The 18,317-nt window shown below is 32.7% G+C and overlaps 9 protein-coding genes across 9 annotated transcripts; 5 read left to right on the top strand and 4 right to left on the bottom strand.

Moving 5' to 3' along the window:
- The first annotated feature begins 225 nt into the window (after positions 1-225).
- On the top strand, positions 226-1,338 carry BX664DRAFT_277370 (uncharacterized protein). Its single transcript, XM_051541363.1, has 3 exons — positions 226-606; positions 689-723; positions 834-1,338. Exons 1-3 carry the CDS (start codon positions 243-245, stop codon positions 942-944), a joined length of 510 nt encoding a protein of 169 aa, XP_051401275.1. The 5' UTR covers positions 226-242; the 3' UTR covers positions 945-1,338.
- BX664DRAFT_328234 (uncharacterized protein) lies at positions 1,240-2,728 on the bottom strand. Its single transcript, XM_051544568.1, has 8 exons — positions 2,491-2,728; positions 2,317-2,419; positions 2,184-2,244; positions 1,976-2,114; positions 1,815-1,909; positions 1,726-1,743; positions 1,390-1,656; positions 1,240-1,260 (listed from the first exon to the last, which is right to left on the bottom strand). The coding sequence occupies exons 1-7, from the start codon at positions 2,664-2,666 to the stop codon at positions 1,508-1,510; spliced, it is 741 nt and encodes a 246-aa protein (XP_051401274.1). The 5' UTR covers positions 2,667-2,728; the 3' UTR covers positions 1,240-1,260; positions 1,390-1,507.
- A 315-nt stretch (positions 2,729-3,043) lies between these two features.
- On the top strand, positions 3,044-4,916 carry BX664DRAFT_328232 (CTLH/CRA C-terminal to lish motif domain-containing protein). Its single transcript, XM_051544567.1, has 6 exons — positions 3,044-3,273; positions 3,348-3,469; positions 3,536-3,825; positions 3,890-4,053; positions 4,118-4,538; positions 4,617-4,916. Exons 1-6 carry the CDS (start codon positions 3,147-3,149, stop codon positions 4,690-4,692), a joined length of 1,200 nt encoding a protein of 399 aa, XP_051401273.1. The 5' UTR covers positions 3,044-3,146; the 3' UTR covers positions 4,693-4,916.
- A 67-nt stretch (positions 4,917-4,983) lies between these two features.
- On the bottom strand, positions 4,984-7,357 carry BX664DRAFT_328230 (uncharacterized protein). Its single transcript, XM_051544566.1, has 11 exons — positions 7,272-7,357; positions 7,029-7,165; positions 6,862-6,966; positions 6,736-6,783; positions 6,592-6,647; positions 6,416-6,533; positions 6,174-6,352; positions 6,022-6,104; positions 5,918-5,949; positions 5,288-5,831; positions 4,984-5,185 (listed from the first exon to the last, which is right to left on the bottom strand). The coding sequence occupies exons 1-11, from the start codon at positions 7,330-7,332 to the stop codon at positions 5,058-5,060; spliced, it is 1,491 nt and encodes a 496-aa protein (XP_051401272.1). The 5' UTR covers positions 7,333-7,357; the 3' UTR covers positions 4,984-5,057.
- A 577-nt stretch (positions 7,358-7,934) lies between these two features.
- BX664DRAFT_328227 (ribosomal L27e protein family-domain-containing protein) lies at positions 7,935-8,930 on the top strand (the record flags this gene model as incomplete). The annotated part of the gene is made up of 5 exons (XM_051544565.1): positions 7,935-7,961; positions 8,289-8,343; positions 8,439-8,607; positions 8,689-8,773; positions 8,856-8,930. 5 exons carry the CDS (start codon positions 7,935-7,937, stop codon positions 8,928-8,930), a joined length of 411 nt encoding a protein of 136 aa, XP_051401271.1.
- Positions 8,931-9,393: 463 nt separating this feature from the next.
- BX664DRAFT_384337 (ribosomal protein S2, flavodoxin-like domain-containing protein) lies at positions 9,394-10,395 on the top strand (the record flags this gene model as incomplete). The annotated part of the gene is made up of 3 exons (XM_051549174.1): positions 9,394-9,412; positions 9,509-9,622; positions 9,698-10,395. 3 exons carry the CDS (start codon positions 9,394-9,396, stop codon positions 10,393-10,395), a joined length of 831 nt encoding a protein of 276 aa, XP_051401270.1.
- A 319-nt stretch (positions 10,396-10,714) lies between these two features.
- On the top strand, positions 10,715-11,987 carry BX664DRAFT_328223 (small GTP binding protein RAB6A). Its single transcript, XM_051544564.1, has 8 exons — positions 10,715-10,880; positions 10,941-10,999; positions 11,080-11,152; positions 11,252-11,341; positions 11,403-11,514; positions 11,581-11,665; positions 11,727-11,805; positions 11,858-11,987. The coding sequence occupies exons 1-8, from the start codon at positions 10,814-10,816 to the stop codon at positions 11,926-11,928; spliced, it is 636 nt and encodes a 211-aa protein (XP_051401269.1). The 5' UTR covers positions 10,715-10,813; the 3' UTR covers positions 11,929-11,987.
- Positions 11,988-12,616: 629 nt separating this feature from the next.
- Positions 12,617-14,806, bottom strand: BX664DRAFT_328221 (uncharacterized protein). The gene is made up of 9 exons (XM_051544563.1): positions 14,764-14,806; positions 14,563-14,627; positions 14,301-14,470; positions 14,014-14,190; positions 13,899-13,933; positions 13,388-13,791; positions 13,241-13,318; positions 12,902-13,135; positions 12,617-12,815 (listed from the first exon to the last, which is right to left on the bottom strand). Exons 1-9 carry the CDS (start codon positions 14,783-14,785, stop codon positions 12,792-12,794), a joined length of 1,209 nt encoding a protein of 402 aa, XP_051401268.1. The 5' UTR covers positions 14,786-14,806; the 3' UTR covers positions 12,617-12,791.
- A 288-nt stretch (positions 14,807-15,094) lies between these two features.
- Positions 15,095-18,212, bottom strand: BX664DRAFT_384334 (Dolichyl-phosphate-mannose-protein mannosyltransferase-domain-containing protein). The gene is made up of 9 exons (XM_051549173.1): positions 18,039-18,212; positions 17,848-17,964; positions 17,709-17,723; positions 17,241-17,623; positions 17,070-17,135; positions 16,683-16,960; positions 15,994-16,599; positions 15,585-15,902; positions 15,095-15,514 (listed from the first exon to the last, which is right to left on the bottom strand). Exons 1-9 carry the CDS (start codon positions 18,189-18,191, stop codon positions 15,189-15,191), a joined length of 2,262 nt encoding a protein of 753 aa, XP_051401267.1. The 5' UTR covers positions 18,192-18,212; the 3' UTR covers positions 15,095-15,188.
- Between the last annotated feature and the right edge of the window lie 105 nt (positions 18,213-18,317).

Below are 18,317 nucleotides of genomic sequence, written 5' to 3'. Positions count from 1 at the left end.
GAAGATTGCCTAATTTGACGAGCATCCTTCCTCATTAGGAAATAATATGATGTAATGTCGATTAACAAGTGGTCTCCGTCCGGTTATTTAGCTTGGGAAGACGCGTTTCTGGTTATTTTAAGGAATGATTATATATAAGCATGTATCCAAACGAATAACTGGATATAAAAAGAGGAACAAAAACGAAATATTCTTTTTTTTTCTTTTTTCTTTTTCCTTTACAAAAAAAAAAAGCAAGCAAAATGTCTGTTACTACTGATTCTCAACATATTCATTTACCTGGTGATACTCATCCAGGTTTACTTCAAGTGGTTCGTCAAGGTACTCCTGAACAATTTTCAAGTAAATTGGTGGTTCAATTGGATTACGCGAAAGGAGCTTCTGTTGTGGATTTGAAAGGATTAACTCCTGGACCTAAACGTTACTCTTCTGTTCAAATTTCTGCTACTGAACATGTTGAGTTGAACAGTGATTTGGTGTTTATGAATCACTCTTGTGATCCTTCTGTTCATTTGGACGTGGATCGTATGGCTATTGTAGCTTTAAAAGATCTCAAGGCTGGTGATGAACTAACTTTTTTCTACCCTTCCACTGAATGGGATATGGGTAAGTTTATTTTCCTATTTTGATTAATTAGTGTTACTGATCATCATCCTTTCTTTTTTTTTTTTTAAAAAAAAAATGATAGCTCAACCATTTGCATGCTGGTGTGGTTCACCAAAGGTAAAAATAATATGATTACACAATATAGTGCTACTTTCTGTATGTAACATGTACCTGATTTTATTTATTTTCTCTTTATCTGTATTTTTTTTTTTTAAAAAAAAAAAAAGTGTATTGAAACTGTAAGGGGAGCTAAACATTTATCTACAAGTACTTTGAATCAATTTGTTCTCAGTAACCATATTCAACAACTAATCAAAGATCGTGATGCCCAATCATAAAGGATAATGCATGCATTCACATGTAGAAAAAATAACAACAATAACAGAGATAGTCGGTTCAGCAGGTTTGAATAATATTTATCCAATAAAGTTCAATATTTTATTCATACATATCGATAATATATATATATATATATATATATAAAAGTAAATAAGAACAAAGCTAAACCAAAACGATAATTCGAGCTTGATGATCTTGATTAAAGTTTGCTGAAGTACGACGCAGATGCTTGTTCCATATCAGCCTTTGTTTTCTGTAAAAGTTTGGGAGTAAATTCCGCGATCTTTTCCATCATGGCATCTCCAATACAAGAATCTATAGATAGATAGACAGAGAGATAAAAGATAAATGTTTTAAAATGGTAATGATAAAACAATCAAAAGATCATCCTTTTTTTTTTTTTTTTTTTTTTTTTTTTTTTTTTTTTTTTTTTTTTTTTTTTACCTGGAATATTAGAACGAGGATGTGGATGATGGCCTTCTGGAGTCACTACGAAAGTTTCACCTTAAAAAGGAGAAAAAGAAACAAATATTAGAATGAAGAGGAAAAATTTATCATCAAATTACGTACCGACATGTTCTTCATTTCGAATACAATCCAAAAAAGCATTCACCACCTTTTCCATAGGTACCAAAGGACAAGCATCCAAAACAGCAGAAAAATCATGTGGATTGCCATCAGCATCTTTTGGTAACTTGATAATGTTGGTATCTATACAAGACATTTTTGTTAGTTATCAGTCTTATACTCCACTTGATCATCTATTTTATCTAACATTACCTGTCCAAGAAGGACATACTATTAATAGTTGGAATAAAAAAAAGATTGAGTGATCTGTAACATACAACATCTATCATCTCTTTTTTTACCTGCATTGACCCGAATACCTAAAACTTGTAAATGATCAAGAGCTCTGGTCCAACCTACTACAGCATGTTTAGTAGCAGAATAAGCACCCATTCCACTAAAGAAAAGAAAAAAAAAAGGATGAATGCTTTTTTTTTTTTTTTACTTAGTATAATGAACTTACACGGTAGTAGTAACACCAGCTATAGAAGCAGTATTGATAATAACTCCTCCTTGTCGTTTCACCAAGTGCATCATAGCTACTTTGTTGCCCTTGACTACACCACCAATATTGACATCAAAAATCAAACGTTCACTTTCATCTATAAATCAAAAAAAAATGAGTGTTATATTCTATAACCAAAGTTGTAGTTTGAAATATCCATCCTTACCATCCATTACTTCAAGAGCAGAGCCAGGTGTAAAGCCAAGACCTGCATTCAATATAGCAATCTAATAATAATAATAATAATAATAATAATAATTGATGAATAAATATATAATACAAACATGTAGTTTTCTTACGTCTACACCACCAAACTTTGTTTCCGCCACGTTGAAAAGCTTCTTCAAGTCATTATAGTAACGGACATCACAGTATTGGAAGATGGCCACGACTTTTCCAACTCTATAAATAAATTGTTAGTTCATTCTATTTTCAAAATTATTAATATATTATTTACTCTTTTTTTTTAATACCTTTTATTGAGATTGTCGACAGCTTCTTGACCTTCCTTCTTTAGAACATCACCAATGACGACCTTGACACCACGATCCACAAGAGCAGAGCTTACAGCGAATCCAATACCTCCACTACCACCTGTTATCACAGCTACTTTGTTTTTAAATAAAACAATATCTTGTTCTAATGTCATATTGATTGATTTGATAATATTCAAAAAAAAAGAAAAAGAAAAAAGAATAAAATAAAAAAAAAGGGGAGAAAGAGAATGAAATTTATAAATGCGCAGTGAGAAAAAAAAATGACTGGTAAAAACCCTAATTTTTAATCATTTATTATCCAAAAAAAGAATCGAAGAGAACTGTCATAGTTTTTTTTTTTTTTTTTTTCAATATGCATTGTCCGAAATTAATCCTTTATAGCTTATTTGAAAAACGTCCTTTGAAGGTACTCTTACCAATGTGAAGTAATCCTTAAGAGCATAAACTTTGATTTGAAATCCCGACCGGATCTTTTTTTTTCTTTCTTTACTCACACACAGTCTCTTCTTTTTTTTTTTCTTTTGATGCACACGTATCTATTCTAACGCCACTTTTTTTTTTTTATTACTTCTTACCTTCAATACTGATTCCTTTTTTATAAACCAAGTTCTTATTAATATATATATGATCCAATGGATAGTTTATTAAGCGCCAGTCTAGAATTAGACAAACGACATCAAAAACACCAAGAAACAGTCAACTCTAAGCTTGATGATTTTCATAAAACTCTTGAAAAGATGAAACAAGATATTAACAATGGTATTATTATTATTATTATTATTTTAAAAAAAAAGGAAAAGTATATACTCTAATTCTCTCTAAATTTCATATAGATCCTTCACAAACAAGGTCTTATTTGGAAATATTACGAGAAAAGGCACAGAAACTACAATTTCAAAAGAGTCAAAAGGATTTTCAATCTACTTTATCCAAGTTTGGCAAGGATATAGATAAGGTAAAGTTACAAGAAAGTTTGGAATATAATATTTATAAACTAATAATGGACTTGTATTTTAAATAGAAATTCAAACAGGATATCTCGGTAATTTATCAACCTGACTCCTTTGCTGGGAAAGAATATTTGATGCAACGGGCATTAGCAATGCACTTTATTCGGCAAGGACAATTTGATATGTGTGATACTTTTATGACAGAAATGAAAACCTCTTATGGTACTCTACCTGATACTGATATTGCAGTGAATGACCCAGTTTTGATTGCAGCTGTGGATGACTTGAAAACACAATTTCGGCAAATGTATATGATTATTCAACAACTCGGACAAGAGCATCATTTGGATCAAGCTATTCAGTAAGTAATAATAAGAGAATTATTATATGTTTTTCTCATTTTTAACTTTTATTTATTCTTAAAGATGGGCACAAGAGCATCGACAAGAATTGAATGCACTTTCTAGTAGTCTCGAATTTAACTTACATCGATTACGATTCATTCAACTTTTATTATCACATCAACCTTTGGAAGCTATCATGTATGGGCGACGGCATTTTAGTCAATTTGGTGATAAGCATTTCTCTGGTACAAAAAAAAAAAGAAGGGGAGAAAGGATTTTATTTATTGATGTTTTATTTTAATTAACTAGAAATCATGCGACTAATGACTTGTACAATTTATACGGATATTGAATCATCTCCTTATCGATATCTGTGTTCGCCAAGCTTATGGATGGATATACAACATGAATTTCAACGTGATTTCTGTTCTCTTCTCAACATGAGCGCAGAAAGTCCTTTATATGCCAGTGTATACGTTGGAACGACAGCTTTACCTAGCATCATGAAGCTTCACAAGATCATGGCAGCCAAACGTGCAGAATGGAGTCAACAAGATGAATTACCGGTTGAAGTGCCTATGGATGATGATCTCAGATTTCATTCCGTTTTCGCCTGTCCTGTCAGCAAAGAACAAGCTACTGATAGCAATCCACCTATGATGATGCCATGTGGTCATGTCATTTGTAAAGAAAGTTTGACTCGACTGAGTAGGAATAGTCGTTATGGAAGGTAAATAATAATAATAATAATAATAATAGTAACGATCATCTCAATATACTCTTTTTCTTCTTCTTCTTCTTCTTATAGAAATGCAATGCGATTCAAGTGTCCTTATTGTCCATCTGAATCTGGTGTAGATGAAGCCGTTCAAGTCATTTTCTAATGATAAATTAGTGATAAACTAGTTGTCCCTTTTCTATCTGTATTATTTGTCTCCCGATTCCTTATTATCCATTTATTCATTTGTATACTGCTACTACTTATGTCTCATTTCCTTGTTACTTCTTATCATTCAAGTAGACTAGGTCATCGATACTTTGCCCCACACAACTTTATAATCCAAATAAACTATTCTTCTTGCTGTCACGCATTCGTACTGTGACATTTTATTGTTATTGTAGAATCATCATCATTATAGTATCATTATGAAAGTCAATACACCGTATATAAACAAAAGGTGTATCCAAAAAGAAAAAAAAAATTGTTTATTAAACTAAAATGAGTCAATATTAATATTCACTATTCTATCTATTCCAATTGTTTTGCACGATACAACACAATGTATGCGGTATGCCAGTCGCCACCACCATCTAGTTTTTCAATATCGGCATCACGGACTATAGACACTTTGTCATCATTAAATTTGTGCCATTCATCTATAAAATATAACATATAAAAGAGTAAATTAAATGGTGTGAGTGATCAAACTAAACAATATTTTTTCAATTTTTTTTTCTCTCTAATTCTCATCATTTTACCTTCTCCCTTTTTGACCCATCCAATATAATGACCAGAATCAGCAGATCGGCCAGCATGAGTAATAAGAGCACATAATTCATATTGACCAGTAGGGTTGCAACCTTCATCCTTGACTAATTCCGGATCCAAATATTCATTCCAATTCACCTTTTCTTGTGATTCCGAAAGAGTGGTTTGTTGTTCTGATGATTGTTCTGTTGATGTTGGTGATGATGATGACGATGTAGCAGCTTCAGGATCCAATTTGCGTCGTTTTTCATCCCGTTTCTTTTGTAATTTTTGATCTTCCACTTCCTTCATCTTGGTCTTAACGTTGGAGAATTTTTGTTGAAGTTCAGGTGTACACAGTTCGGTAGCATCGAATTCCAATGGATATTTTACCTTGCGCAAAATCTTGGCACGAATACGTTCTTGAGGCTTCCAGAAAAATCGAATGAATTGTACTGTCAAATACTTGGGTAATCGGGTTACACGCGACACACGTTCATATTGTGCAGTACGGTTCAAAGTAGGTGAGTTTTTTTCTAATTGTTCTTTCAGAGACTATAATCAAATAAAATGGATGAGTATATTGATTTTAAATCTTTTTTTTTTTTTGATTCTCTACACGAATTGTGATTCTAACTTACTTCAAGAATACCGTTGATCATATAGTTGGTAGCTACAAAACAAAGCAGGATAAATAAATGAATTTCTTATTACTCATTATTTAAATTCATCTCTCTCAACTTACAAATAGAAATATGACAACCTAGTTTGGAGAACGGTTCTACTGTGATTTGCTTTTCTTCTTCAGGAGCTTCGATGCATTTAAGTCTAAAAAAAATTTGTTAGATATGATGACAAGTAACAAAAAAAAAAAAAAAAGAAAGAAAGAAAACTTACTCAGTAGACATTTGACCAGTCATATATTGTTCAACAAAGTTTTGAGAGGTAACTTGATTGATGGGTAACTTGGATCGAAGCACAGAAATGATTTCACTCCAGCATTCTTCGGCATCATGTTGCATAGGACCTCCTCCCGGACCAGTTTGAGCGAATTGAGGGAAAGCTTGACGCAGCATCTAAATCAAATATAAATATCAAAGTGAGTGAATTCATTCACTATCCTAATCCCATTATTTTACCTGCCAAAAGACAAGAGGAGGAAAGCCTTCTCCACTTTTGTTCAAATTAACGAATAAATCACGAAGGCTAGCTGTCAAATTACCATGATTGTCCATACCAGAGATACCACCTTCGTATCTATCAATAAGTTCAGTCAATATTAAGTAAATAGTTATGATGTCCTTGTTCCTATTACCTTGCTAAAGATGTTTGAAGTTCAGGCATAGCACGAAGACATTGTAATGTTGAATTCTAAAGCCATACGAATTGTGAATATAATTACAGATTCAGTTTTTCCCATATGTGCAATTGCATTCTAATCCTATACTAAATCACTTACCATATAACAAGTATGACCTAGATTTTCCAACCCAGCAGGAATGTCCAACTATACGACAGTAATAAAAAAACAAAAGTGATGGTCAGTCAACGTATATATATAAATTCTTTTTCCATAAAGACTTACAGCTTCGGCCATTTCAGCATCAGTCATATCTTCAATGAATTGAATAGGTTTTGGAGGAGGTTTAGCCAAATCACCGGCAGTACCCATCATCATAAAAGTATGTCCCTAATAAAACATAAAAGTAAGCTTGATTGTTTGAATACGAGTGCTTTTTGCCAACAACTTACTTCTTTCAATCCAAGTTTATTCAAATCCGTAGTGTCTTTCAACATACCACCTTTGACCATGATCTTTTGACGTTCAGGAGGGACACCAGTTTGTGAGTAGATTTGAGTTTTGAACAATTCTGGAGATTCATCAGTATCTAATAAAAGGAACAGTAGATGAGTTGATCCCTAAAGCTCTTTTTTGCGAAAACAGTATTTTTTTCATTTTTCCTTTTTTTTTTTTATCTTTTTTTTTTTACTTACCAAGTTCAATTTGATCAAACTTTTTCCCACTCCACTTTACACTAACGTTGATTTTAGGCATGGTTGTAATTAATATAAAAAAAAAAAAAAAAAGAAAGGAAAGGAAAGGGAACAAAGCGCGTATTGAGAAAAAGAATGACGTTTTCCACCAGAAAAAAAAGAACGCGGAATTAGAAATTGTTTTTTTGTGTGTATCCTTACCTCTCTATACAGCCTATGTATGGTCTATATAAAATAAAAAGATATGTAGTTTCTTTTTCCTTTCCTTTTTTTTTTTCCTAACAAACCATTCTCTTTATTACAAACTTAGCGATTTGTCTAGTTTTTAAGTGATGGATACCTAACTAGACTTATCTACTTCATCTAATCGTTATAAACATAAATATCATATTATAAGAGTAAAAATTATTTTTTTAAAGAGATGATTGTTAAGAATTATCCATTAAAATTTTGATGTATCATTTCAATTATCAACTACTTGAGAAAGTTCATGCCAAGTTGTCATGTATACAAGGTTGGTGGTCAAGAAAAAAAAAAAAAAAAAGCCATCGATCGGAGATGAAATGTCAAAAGAAGAGCTGGTCCGGGAGAAGTTCAAAAGAATTTTTTGGCTTGCTTATACTCCCTCTTTTTTTTTCTTCCTCTTTGTATACTTTAATCCCGATGGTCAAGTTCATCAAGGCTGGTAAAGTACGTATCGATATCCAACATTATCAAATATCATCAACTAGGAAAGAAGGAAGGAAATCATGAACGAAAAAAGAATATACGAATGAACAATAAACATTACAAAGATGGATGGATGGATGGATGGATGAAACGGAAATCAGTTACCCAAATATATGATATATAAAACAACATGACATGTTTCTCGTCCATTTAATAGACTACGACTTTTATCAGTTTTTCACTTCCTTCTTTCCATTACTCTATTGCTTTATCACCACTTCAACAAAGAAATGACTTTTTTTTTGATATACTTATTTTATTTCTCCACATTCTTTTTTTTTTTTTTAGGTTGTCGTTGTTTTGCAAGGTCGTTATGCCGGCAAAAAGGCTGTTGTCGTCCGTAGTACGTATTTCACCATCTTATATTCTCAAACAAAAAGAAAATAGTTTATTAATCATTTTATTTTTTATTTTTTTTTCTTATTCTTTTTTTATTAGACCATGACGAAGGTACCAAGGACAGACCCTACGGTTATGCTGTTGTTGCTGGTGTCGAACGTACTCCTTTGAAGGTCACTCGTTCCATGGGTAAGAAGAAGGTTGCCAAGCGCTCCAGAGTTAAGCCTTTCATCAAGATCGTCAACTATAACCATATGATGCCCACTCGGTAAGTATATAATAAGAAAATTTTCATTTTGCAAAATATATCATTCATTAATACAAATATATGATGATGATGATGATTTAGTTATGCTTTGGAATTGGAACAAATCAAGGGTACCATCTCTGCTGATACTTTCAAGGAACCTACTCAACGTGATGAAGCCAAGAAGGTACGAGGATAATAATAATAATAACAATAATGGTGATGTGATAAGGATAAGTAGGCTGATATTTCTTTTTTATTCATTTTAGGTTATCAAGAAGTTGTTCCAAGAACGTTACCAAACTGGCAAGAACAAGTGGTTCTTCAGCAAGCTTAGATTCTAAACTTGTTCTTTATTGAATGAATTTGGGATTCTTTACTTCCTACTGTCTTACTCTTCTTTTCCCCCTCTTCCCTCCCTCCTTTGTAGCATTTTGATTATTTTTGAAATAAAGAATATATAATTGAAAATAATTTATCTTTTGATTACCTTAAACATGATAATTATCATTCAAATGTTAAGTACAAGTGTTTATGAATAGAAAAAAAAAAAAGACGATTGAGACTCCGTCGACTCAAAATCATATGGATTGAACAATCCATCATCTTTTCTTTTTTCTTCCTCTTTGAACCCTCCAAGTCTTCAATGTAAGTACTAGAGGAAATTGGATAGATACCTTGGATAAATTGAACATTTGGATGAATGGATGAATGGATGGATGGATGAATGGATGGATGGAATAATAAAATCATATATAGTTACCAATTTTTTTTTATATCTTCCGTATATAGTAGTAGAACTCCACGATGTCCCGTCTTCCTGCCAGTAATGCAACAAAATAAGAAAAACGAGAATTTTTTTTTTTTTACGATTAAACTTACCAATGTTATTATCTCTTTTTTTCTAAAAAAAATTAAATAGTTCTTAACCCCACTGAAGAAGATATTCAACTCTTGTTGAGCGCTCAATGTCACATTGGTGCCAAGAATGTCAACACTCGTATGACTCCTTACGTTTACAAGCGTCGTGCCGATGGTAAGTGGAAATAATAACAATGAGAATAAAAAGATACAATGGATTAGGAACTGATCATTTAATTTTTACAAATAGGTGTCAACTTGATCAACCTTGGTAAGACCTGGGAAAAGCTTATTTTCGCTGCTCGTGTGATTGCTGCTATTGAAAACCCCAAGGATATCGTTGTGATCTCTGCTCGTCCTTATGGTCACCGTGCTGCCTTGAAGTTCGCCAAGTATATTGGTGCTGAAGCCATTGTTGGTCGTTTCACTCCTGGTACCTTCACCAATTACATTACTCGTTCTTTCCGTGAACCTCGTTTGGTGATCTGTACTGATCCTCGTACTGATTTCCAAGCCATCAAGGAAGCCTCTTATGTCAACATCCCTGTTATCTCTTTGGCCGATACTGATGCTTTACTTCAATACGTTGATGTTGTTATCCCCACCAACAATAAGGGTAAACATGCTCTTGGTTTGATCTACTGGTTGTTGGCTCGTGCTGTCCTCCGTCTCCGTGGTTCTCTTGACTACACTACTCCTTGGGATGTCATGGTTGATATGTTCTTCTACCGTGATCCTGAAGAAATTGAAAAGGAACAAGAAGCCGCTGCTTTCGAAGAATCTGGTGAATTCAATGCTGAACTTGCTACTGCTGAATGGGGTGTGGAAGGTGCTGCTGCTGAAGGTGTTGCTGGTATTGCTGCTGCTGCTGACTGGAATGCTCAAGCTGGCTCCTCTGACTGGGCTGATGATGCCGCTGCTGCCGCTCCTTCTTCTTGGGAAGCTTAGATTTAGTTTAATTTGAACTCTATATAGTTTTGATTCTATTTACAACCCAAATACATCATTCTTCAATTATATATTAGTTACTATCATATTGTTTTTTTTTTTTTGATGATGAAGGGAGAGAAATATATTGTACTGAATAAGCACTGTATGTCTTTTTTTTTTTTTTTTTCTGTACCTTGATGGTTGGAATGGCTGGGTTTCATTGTAATCATGCGTTTTTTCTTTTTTTTTTTCGCTCCTTAATTGATTATTTGACCCTATTTCTTTTCTTTTCTTTTTTTTTTTTTTTTTTTTTCCTTTTCTTTTCTCTCTTTTTTTTCTTTTGGTTTTTGATTTTTTTTTTCGATTATCTGACTCTATTGTCTTCTTTTTATTATTATTATTATTATTTATTTTATTTACAATCTAGTCTTCAGTCATGACCGTTGATATTATAGACAATAGTCAACGGAAATATAAACTGGTCTTTCTTGGAGAACAAAGTGGTAAAGAAAATATAATAAATATTACCACTGTAGTATGATAATGTAATATTTTTATTCTAGTTGGCAAAACATCACTTATTACAAGATTCATGTATGATACTTTTGATAGTACTTATCAGGTATGTCAAAAAAAAAAAAATACAAATTAGAATCATTCTTTTTTTACTAATTACTCCTTAAATTTTGAAAATCCATTTAGGCAACAATTGGGATTGATTTTTTATCAAAAACAATGTATATGAATGATAATCGGATCCTTCGACTACAATTATGTAAGAAGAAGAAAAAAAAATAAGTAAATATCGTCATCATCATCATCATCTTTTATTAATTATTATTACTATGATAATAATGATAACTATGATTCCTAGGGGATTCAGGAGGACAAGAACGATTTCGTAGTCTTGTACCTAGCTATATCCGTGATTCTGCTGTATGTGTTATTGTCTATGATATTTCAAGTAAGTCTCTCGTTTTAAATAATAATGATATATTCACTCTTTTTTTTTTTTTTTATAATAGATCGATCCACTTTTATCAATACGGATAAATGGATTGATGATGTACGTGCGGAAAGAGGGGATGACGTGATCTTGGTACTTGTTGGTAATAAATCAGATTTACATGAGAAAAGGTAATAATAAAAATATCATATAGATGTGGATTGTCATTTACAATTATTATTATTATTATATCATAGACAAGTTCCTTTGGAAGAAGGGGAAAAGAAAGCCAAACAGTATAATATGTTATATATTGAAACAAGCGCAAGAGCAGGACACAATGTAAGAATCAAACGAAATTATATCTTCACTCATTTATAAATCTTTGGTTGTATTTATATAGGTCAAAGCTCTCTTTCGTAAAATAGGACATGCTTTACCTAATTTGGATGATAAATTGGAAAAGGAAAATAGCGATTTCTGTAAGTCATTCCATTCTATATTGGACAATGTTAACTTTTTTTTTATTATTAGTAATCAAAGTGGATTTGAATGATACGTCTGCTTCCAAAGAACAAGAAGTAGCAAGCACTTGTTATTGTTAATACTCATTCATCATCTTTATTATTATACATAGATTATTTTATATTACTTCTTTGCTCCCTATTTTTTTTTTTTTTTATAAAAATTGCATTATACATCTTGAATAAACAATGTTGATCACTGACTTGATTCTTTTTTTTCACTCACTTTTTATTTTGTATCGTTATTATTAACAACATAAAGTATCTTTGATTCTGGTCTGATACGGAGATGATGAAAATTCCATAGCTTACTTATAAGGAAAGAACAAATGGATGCGTATGTATGAATTTACACACGAGTATGCATAACAAAGAGGAGCGAGAGGATGTCCATACGTGTTTTCATATACACATTTATCAGCGCTAGATCCTTGGTTTGCCAAATACATTTATTTTTTTTTTCGATTCCATTTTGTCCAGTACATAATACTATTGCGAAAACGAATGATTAAATTGAATGATTCATAATAATGTGGATAATAGATAGATGAATTGATGATAGCAGTATAATGATAATACTATATGATTGAAATATGATTGAATAACGGAAGCACGATTGACTGATGGGTGGATGGCATGTCATGATGAATAGTGCGCAATGGTATTGGATATAACAAATGATGGATGAACTTCGATAATGATTAAACAAGAACGCAAGGTCAGTCATTGAAATAAAGATGGCAAACCAATTGAGTGATAGATGCCAATAACTGGTACAATCAAATACTTTATTGCGTTGTAGAAATAAAAATAAAAAAGTATGATAAATGATGATAAAGAATGATGACAAAAAAAAAAAAAAAAAGCTATCTAAGAAAAAGTGATAAAAGAATAATGAAAGAAATAAACAATAGTATGTAGACATAAATTGAAATGTAATCTATCTATTTCATTGATACCAACTTGATCTAAAGGAGACAAGAAAAAAAATGTCAATCAATAAAACATTGATAATAAAATCAGGACTATCTTTTTTTTTTTTGTGCAAACTTACTTCAAATACCAAGGTAGCGTTAGGTGGGATGTCTTTTCCAGCTCCACGACGACCATAAGCCAAGGGTGCAGGAATGGTCAACTTACGTTCACCACCTAACTTCATTCCAAGAATACCTTGATCCCAACCCTTGATCACTTCACCACGACCGAGAACAAAGTTGAAAGGCTTGCCAGAAGTGTTCTTATCGAATACCTTTCCGTTGGTCAATTTACCAATATATCGCATGCCAATCTTTGATAAACAAAGAAAGAAAAAAAATTGAGTTAAAAAAAAATGATTATTCAAATTATTATGCCTTCAAACAGGGAGAAAATAAAAAAAAAAAAAGAAACTTACTCGAGCACCGTTTTTAACATTGGCACCTTCACCAATCTTAACATCTTCAATAATCAAACCATTAGGCATCTTGGTCACCTATTTCAATATCACAGATATAATAAGTACAAGATAATAAGCGTTTTTCTTATTTGCTTTTGTTTTTACCTTCTTTTCTTGTTGCTTGGGCTTCTTTTCTTCGACCTTGGGCTTCTTTTCTTCAGCTTTGGGTTTCTTTTCTTCAGCCTTGGGTTTCTTTTCTTGTTGTTTGGGCTTCTTTTCTTCGGCCTTGGACTTCTTTTCTTCCGTCTTTTGTTTCTTGGAGGCGGTTTCCTTTTCAGCAGCGGCAGCGCGTTTCTTTTCTTGCTTGGTCAATGGCTTGGCAGGTTCTTCTTCTTCTTCTTCTTCTTCTTCTTCTTCTTCTTCTTCTTCTTCTTCCTCTTCTTCTTCTTCTTCTTCCTCTTCTTCTCCTTCTTCTTCATCTACAATTTCTTGGATGCGAGATTCGTCAAGTTCTTCTTCAGAGTCAGAACCCATATCATCAGAGTCAATTTCACCGTTCAAGTAGGCAACTAACCACCAGTTCGAAAAATAAACAACAAATGTCAATAAACCAATTCGCTTCCTATCATCATCATCATCATTCAACTGTGGTTTTTTTTTTTTTATGTGTACTTACGGACTTTTTCACGATCAATACCTTCGGGCATATTTCTATAAAAAAAAAAGGGTATCAAAAGAAAGTGATGAGACCAAAAATGTTTTCTTATTGTTATGTATCTAATGTAACTTACTCCAAAAGAGCTTCATCATCCATATCTTCTTCTTCATCTTCATCTTCGTCTTCTTCATCGTCTTCAAGCATGAGATCGGCTTCATCACTGTCCAATTCGTCACTGTTGATATCTTCATCCTCTTCATCTTCGTCACCTTCGCCTTCAAACAAGTAATTGCCAGTCAAGTGAATAGTGCTGTTGTTTGGTCATTAAAAAAAAAAAATACAGCGTAAATACTGGTGAGTTTGATGTTGTCAACTTTAAATCCACCATGATTTTTTCATTGATCTACTTTTCTATCTTACCCTTGACCTTGAACAGAGAAAGCAACTTCTTCACCCTTCACAATAATCAAATCCAATAATTGTTGATCAACTTTTCCAGGAGTCAAAGAGCACAAAACAAAATCACGTTCATCGACCTTAATGGTGAGACTAGTACGGTTGTTATTCTTTGTGTTTTCAGCAAGAGAGGCCTAATACAAATGAAAAGAATGAATTATTCTTCCACTTTATGTTGTTACAAGTAAAAGTTTGATCTTTTTTTTTTTTTTTTTTTTTTTTTTACCATTGTGAGACGGAATGAGTTTTCAGCAATTTGACTGTACACCTTACCAGGGGCAACCTTCAATCCTATGTTCCCAAGAAATAAAAAAAAAGGAGTATATACAGTAAATATCGAGTTTCATTTGATGATTACCAGATCAAAACTATGATCTAGTCTCTTCATAAGGCTGTTCTATTGTTCTTATTATATTTTCTTACTTACCAAAGAATCCTTGAATGCTCATGTTGAATGTTTTTAATACGAGTAGTAATCAGAAGAAGGAAAAGAAAAAAAAAAGAGAAAATTTTATGTCAATTTTTTTTTTTATGATGAAGTCCGCCTGGAAAAAAAAAACGCCCCAACGTGACGGCTTGCCACTGGAAAAAATCATGCAAGTCCAGGTACCTACCAAAGAAAAAAGATCCTGTACCCTACAAGATGAAATAGTTTGTGTGTAGAATAATAATAATAATAATAATAATAATAATAATAATAATAATAATAAGCTAAGAGAAATCCAATTAGATGATCTATGATAAAAAAAATAATGATGATGATGTATATAACGTATTTTTTATTTATTGATAATGAATGATATATAAGAATATAATTGCAATATACGAGGAGAATTCTAATGTATATGCAAACTAATCTACCAAATTCCAACTATTCAACCATTTCCGACCAGCGTAAGCATTGACAGGGCCCTTCATACCATATGCCAAAGGAGAAAAGTAAATAAAGACGGTGATAACCAAGAAGAAAAAGGTACCAAATATAATCCATTGAGTACGACTTGAACATGTTCTTGTATAATGATCTAACAAAAAGGGACCCATGAAAATACTAAAATAAAGAGCAGGGAAGTAATGATGAAGATAAGTCACACGACCCATCATAAAAAATGGAATATAGTGAAGGAACCAACCAAGGAAGAGAGTTTTGCCCACATATAAAAATTGGTCCCATTGTCCTAATAATAATGATGAATCAAATGAGTCATTTTTTTTTTGAAATCCTAGTAAATTTCTTTTTATTATTACCACTGGTCAAATCATGAATGTTTCTTTGCATACGGACAATGTAAAATAAGGCTGACCCAACAAAATACAATATTGAAACGAATGATGACCACCAAACAATAGGATTTCCCAAAAGATAAAACTTGATTGTATTATCATCCCATCCACACATACGTAATCCTACACTAGCCAAAGGCCATTCAGATGGTTCGGATGAAAGAATATCAATCTTATCAGGATCAGGTACCAAGGCATTGTTAGATGTCCACATTGCCACGTTCAGATGCCAAAAATCTTGTAAAAAGTGAGACTTGTATGCGTTAGGAGGAGCAGGAGGTACTATATAAAAAAAATGATAAGAAAAAAAAAAAGATTTTAATAATTATAAATATGAAATCTCTCTTTTTTTTTTTTTTTTTTTTTTGCTTACATTTGTCATTATAATGTTCTTCTACATTCCACCATGAATGGGGATCATCCAATCGATTTCGTTTGTCACAATAAACTTCTACTTGCTTGAATCCCCATTGTGGTAATATAACGTTGTTGGCAGTCAAAAGACATCCTTGTTGTACATGACGTAAACGGAATCGAGTTGTCAAAGAACGTATACGATGTTGATCATTTCCTTTTGCAAGATCATCCACCACTTCCACCTTCCAATTGTCCTGTAAATCGCCCACAGTATCATTTCCGTATCCGCTGACTTCCCATTGTCCGGTTGTAACTGGTGCACTGATAGGATGACTGTGTAGGTTAACATTAGTTGGCGCATGCATCAATCGAATCACGTCTCCATCTGTTACATAGCGGATGGGTGTATTTTCATTATTGTCATTATCGCTACCGCCTTCATAGTCGTCTGGATTGCCATTTCGAGGTGTCTTGATAATCCAATGATTATTGTCGTCCTTATGGTGATAGCAAGTGATTTGTTGTTGTTTGGAGCCTTCAGGGTATTTTTGAATGTGAGAATGTAATAAACCGCCACCATAACCAAAGTTTTTAATCGTCAGTTTTGACCCATATGCTAATTCTATATTAAAAAAAAAAAGAATGGAAAAAAATAGAGTCAACAAATTATAAATATATCCTTTCGGTATCCTTTTCTTGTTTTACCTAATGGATTTTGACCAAGAGAGCTACCTTCAAGATTTGCTTGGAACAAGGAACTCATTTGAGCATCACCATCACCACTTTTGTAAAGTAGAGCAAAATGTAATGCAAAGCTAAAGAGATACACCGTAAGAGGTAAAATAATCAAACAGAGAATGCGGGCCAACCAATGTTTAGCATATGTTACTTTTGGCATTTGGAGATCTCCTAACTTGTCCCATAAATCTTCCACAGTATAGATACCAACCAAAGCTACGGCAAACAGTCCAACCCATTTAACACTATTAAATATATAAAAAGAAAAAGACCGTTGTACTATTAATCATCACAAACCGACACATAGAAGAAAAAAAAAGGAGATTGGGTTTACGTCATATTTCTTGCAATTACCTTAATACACAACCTAAGGACAACCCAGTCATAAATAACCACATATACCATTCTTCAGAAAAAGATCTACAAATACAATGAAATAGAAAAAGATGAGAATTCATACATATATACCCCTGTCATTCTTATGTCCCCCCTCTCTACCTTTGACTTTTTTTTTAATATACTTACTCATGTCGATAATTATGAAATTTGGATAAAGAGTAAAGAGTAGTACAGGTGAAGAAGAGTAACATTGAATCCAACAAAATGAATCGACTGATACAGAGAAGAGCAGTATCTAACAACACCATTGTAGCAGTCAAGACACTTGCCTTTATCGAGAAATTGAGTTGTCTTGCTGTCAAATAAGCCAAAGGTACAAGTAGGGCTCCCCACATGGCATTGAATACACGCATTACTCCATAATGCATACCATCAGGATAAGTAGAACCAGAATCAAATCCAAACGAACCGTTATAACCTGCCAATACGCCCGACAATCCAACGAGTATCTTTCCTAAGGGTGGATGTACGTCGAAATAAAAGTCATGTTTGATATAATGCGATCCGAACTAATAATAATAATAATAATAATAATAATAAAATAGAAATAGTAGTTAGTTATCATACAAATATAATTCTTGCTTTTATTATTACCTTCCCAAAGTGTGCCTTGATAGTAGTAACAAAATAAAAGAAATAAAGAAAGGAAAAAAAAAAGGACATAAGTAAACAGTGAGTGAGATTATCATCATGAGTTGATCGTATCTTTTTATTCTTCCTTTTTCAAATATACCTCATCCCAGACAACGATTTGAGAAAGACTGATCAATCGGAAGCGCGTCCAAAAAGAGAGAATGGTCAGGACAGTAGGTATGATGACTTCATGGTGTTGTTGACAATAAGCAATGTACTGAGATCAGAATAGAATTAAAGAAAAAAATAGTTGGGTTAAAGTAAAAGAAAAAAAGAAATAGTTGTACTTACCTTGTTAGATGAATATTGTGGTAAGATGGTATGTGGTTGTGATGGTTTATGTAACTTTTCTTGCTGTACATGAACATCGACCGGTTGTGTATATTGAGTAGATTCAAAAGAATCGTTGTAGGTAGTGATGTGCCTTCTTTTCAGATTATCCATCACCAAAGCAGAATATCAAAAAAAAAAAAAAAAGTGTGCTATGTGAGATAACAAAACAGAAAGAAAGAGAAAGAAGAGAAAGAAAGGAAATTGAAATTTGGCGACCGGACCCTTTCATTTTTTTTT

Source organism: Halteromyces radiatus (genome assembly GCF_025201355.1).
Source record: "Halteromyces radiatus strain CBS 162.75 chromosome Unknown BX664scaffold_3, whole genome shotgun sequence".
NCBI lineage: Eukaryota > Fungi > Mucoromycota > Mucoromycetes > Mucorales > Cunninghamellaceae > Halteromyces > Halteromyces radiatus.
The sequence above is the reverse complement of the archived record's forward strand: the minus strand, read 5'-3'. Positions and strand labels throughout refer to the sequence as shown.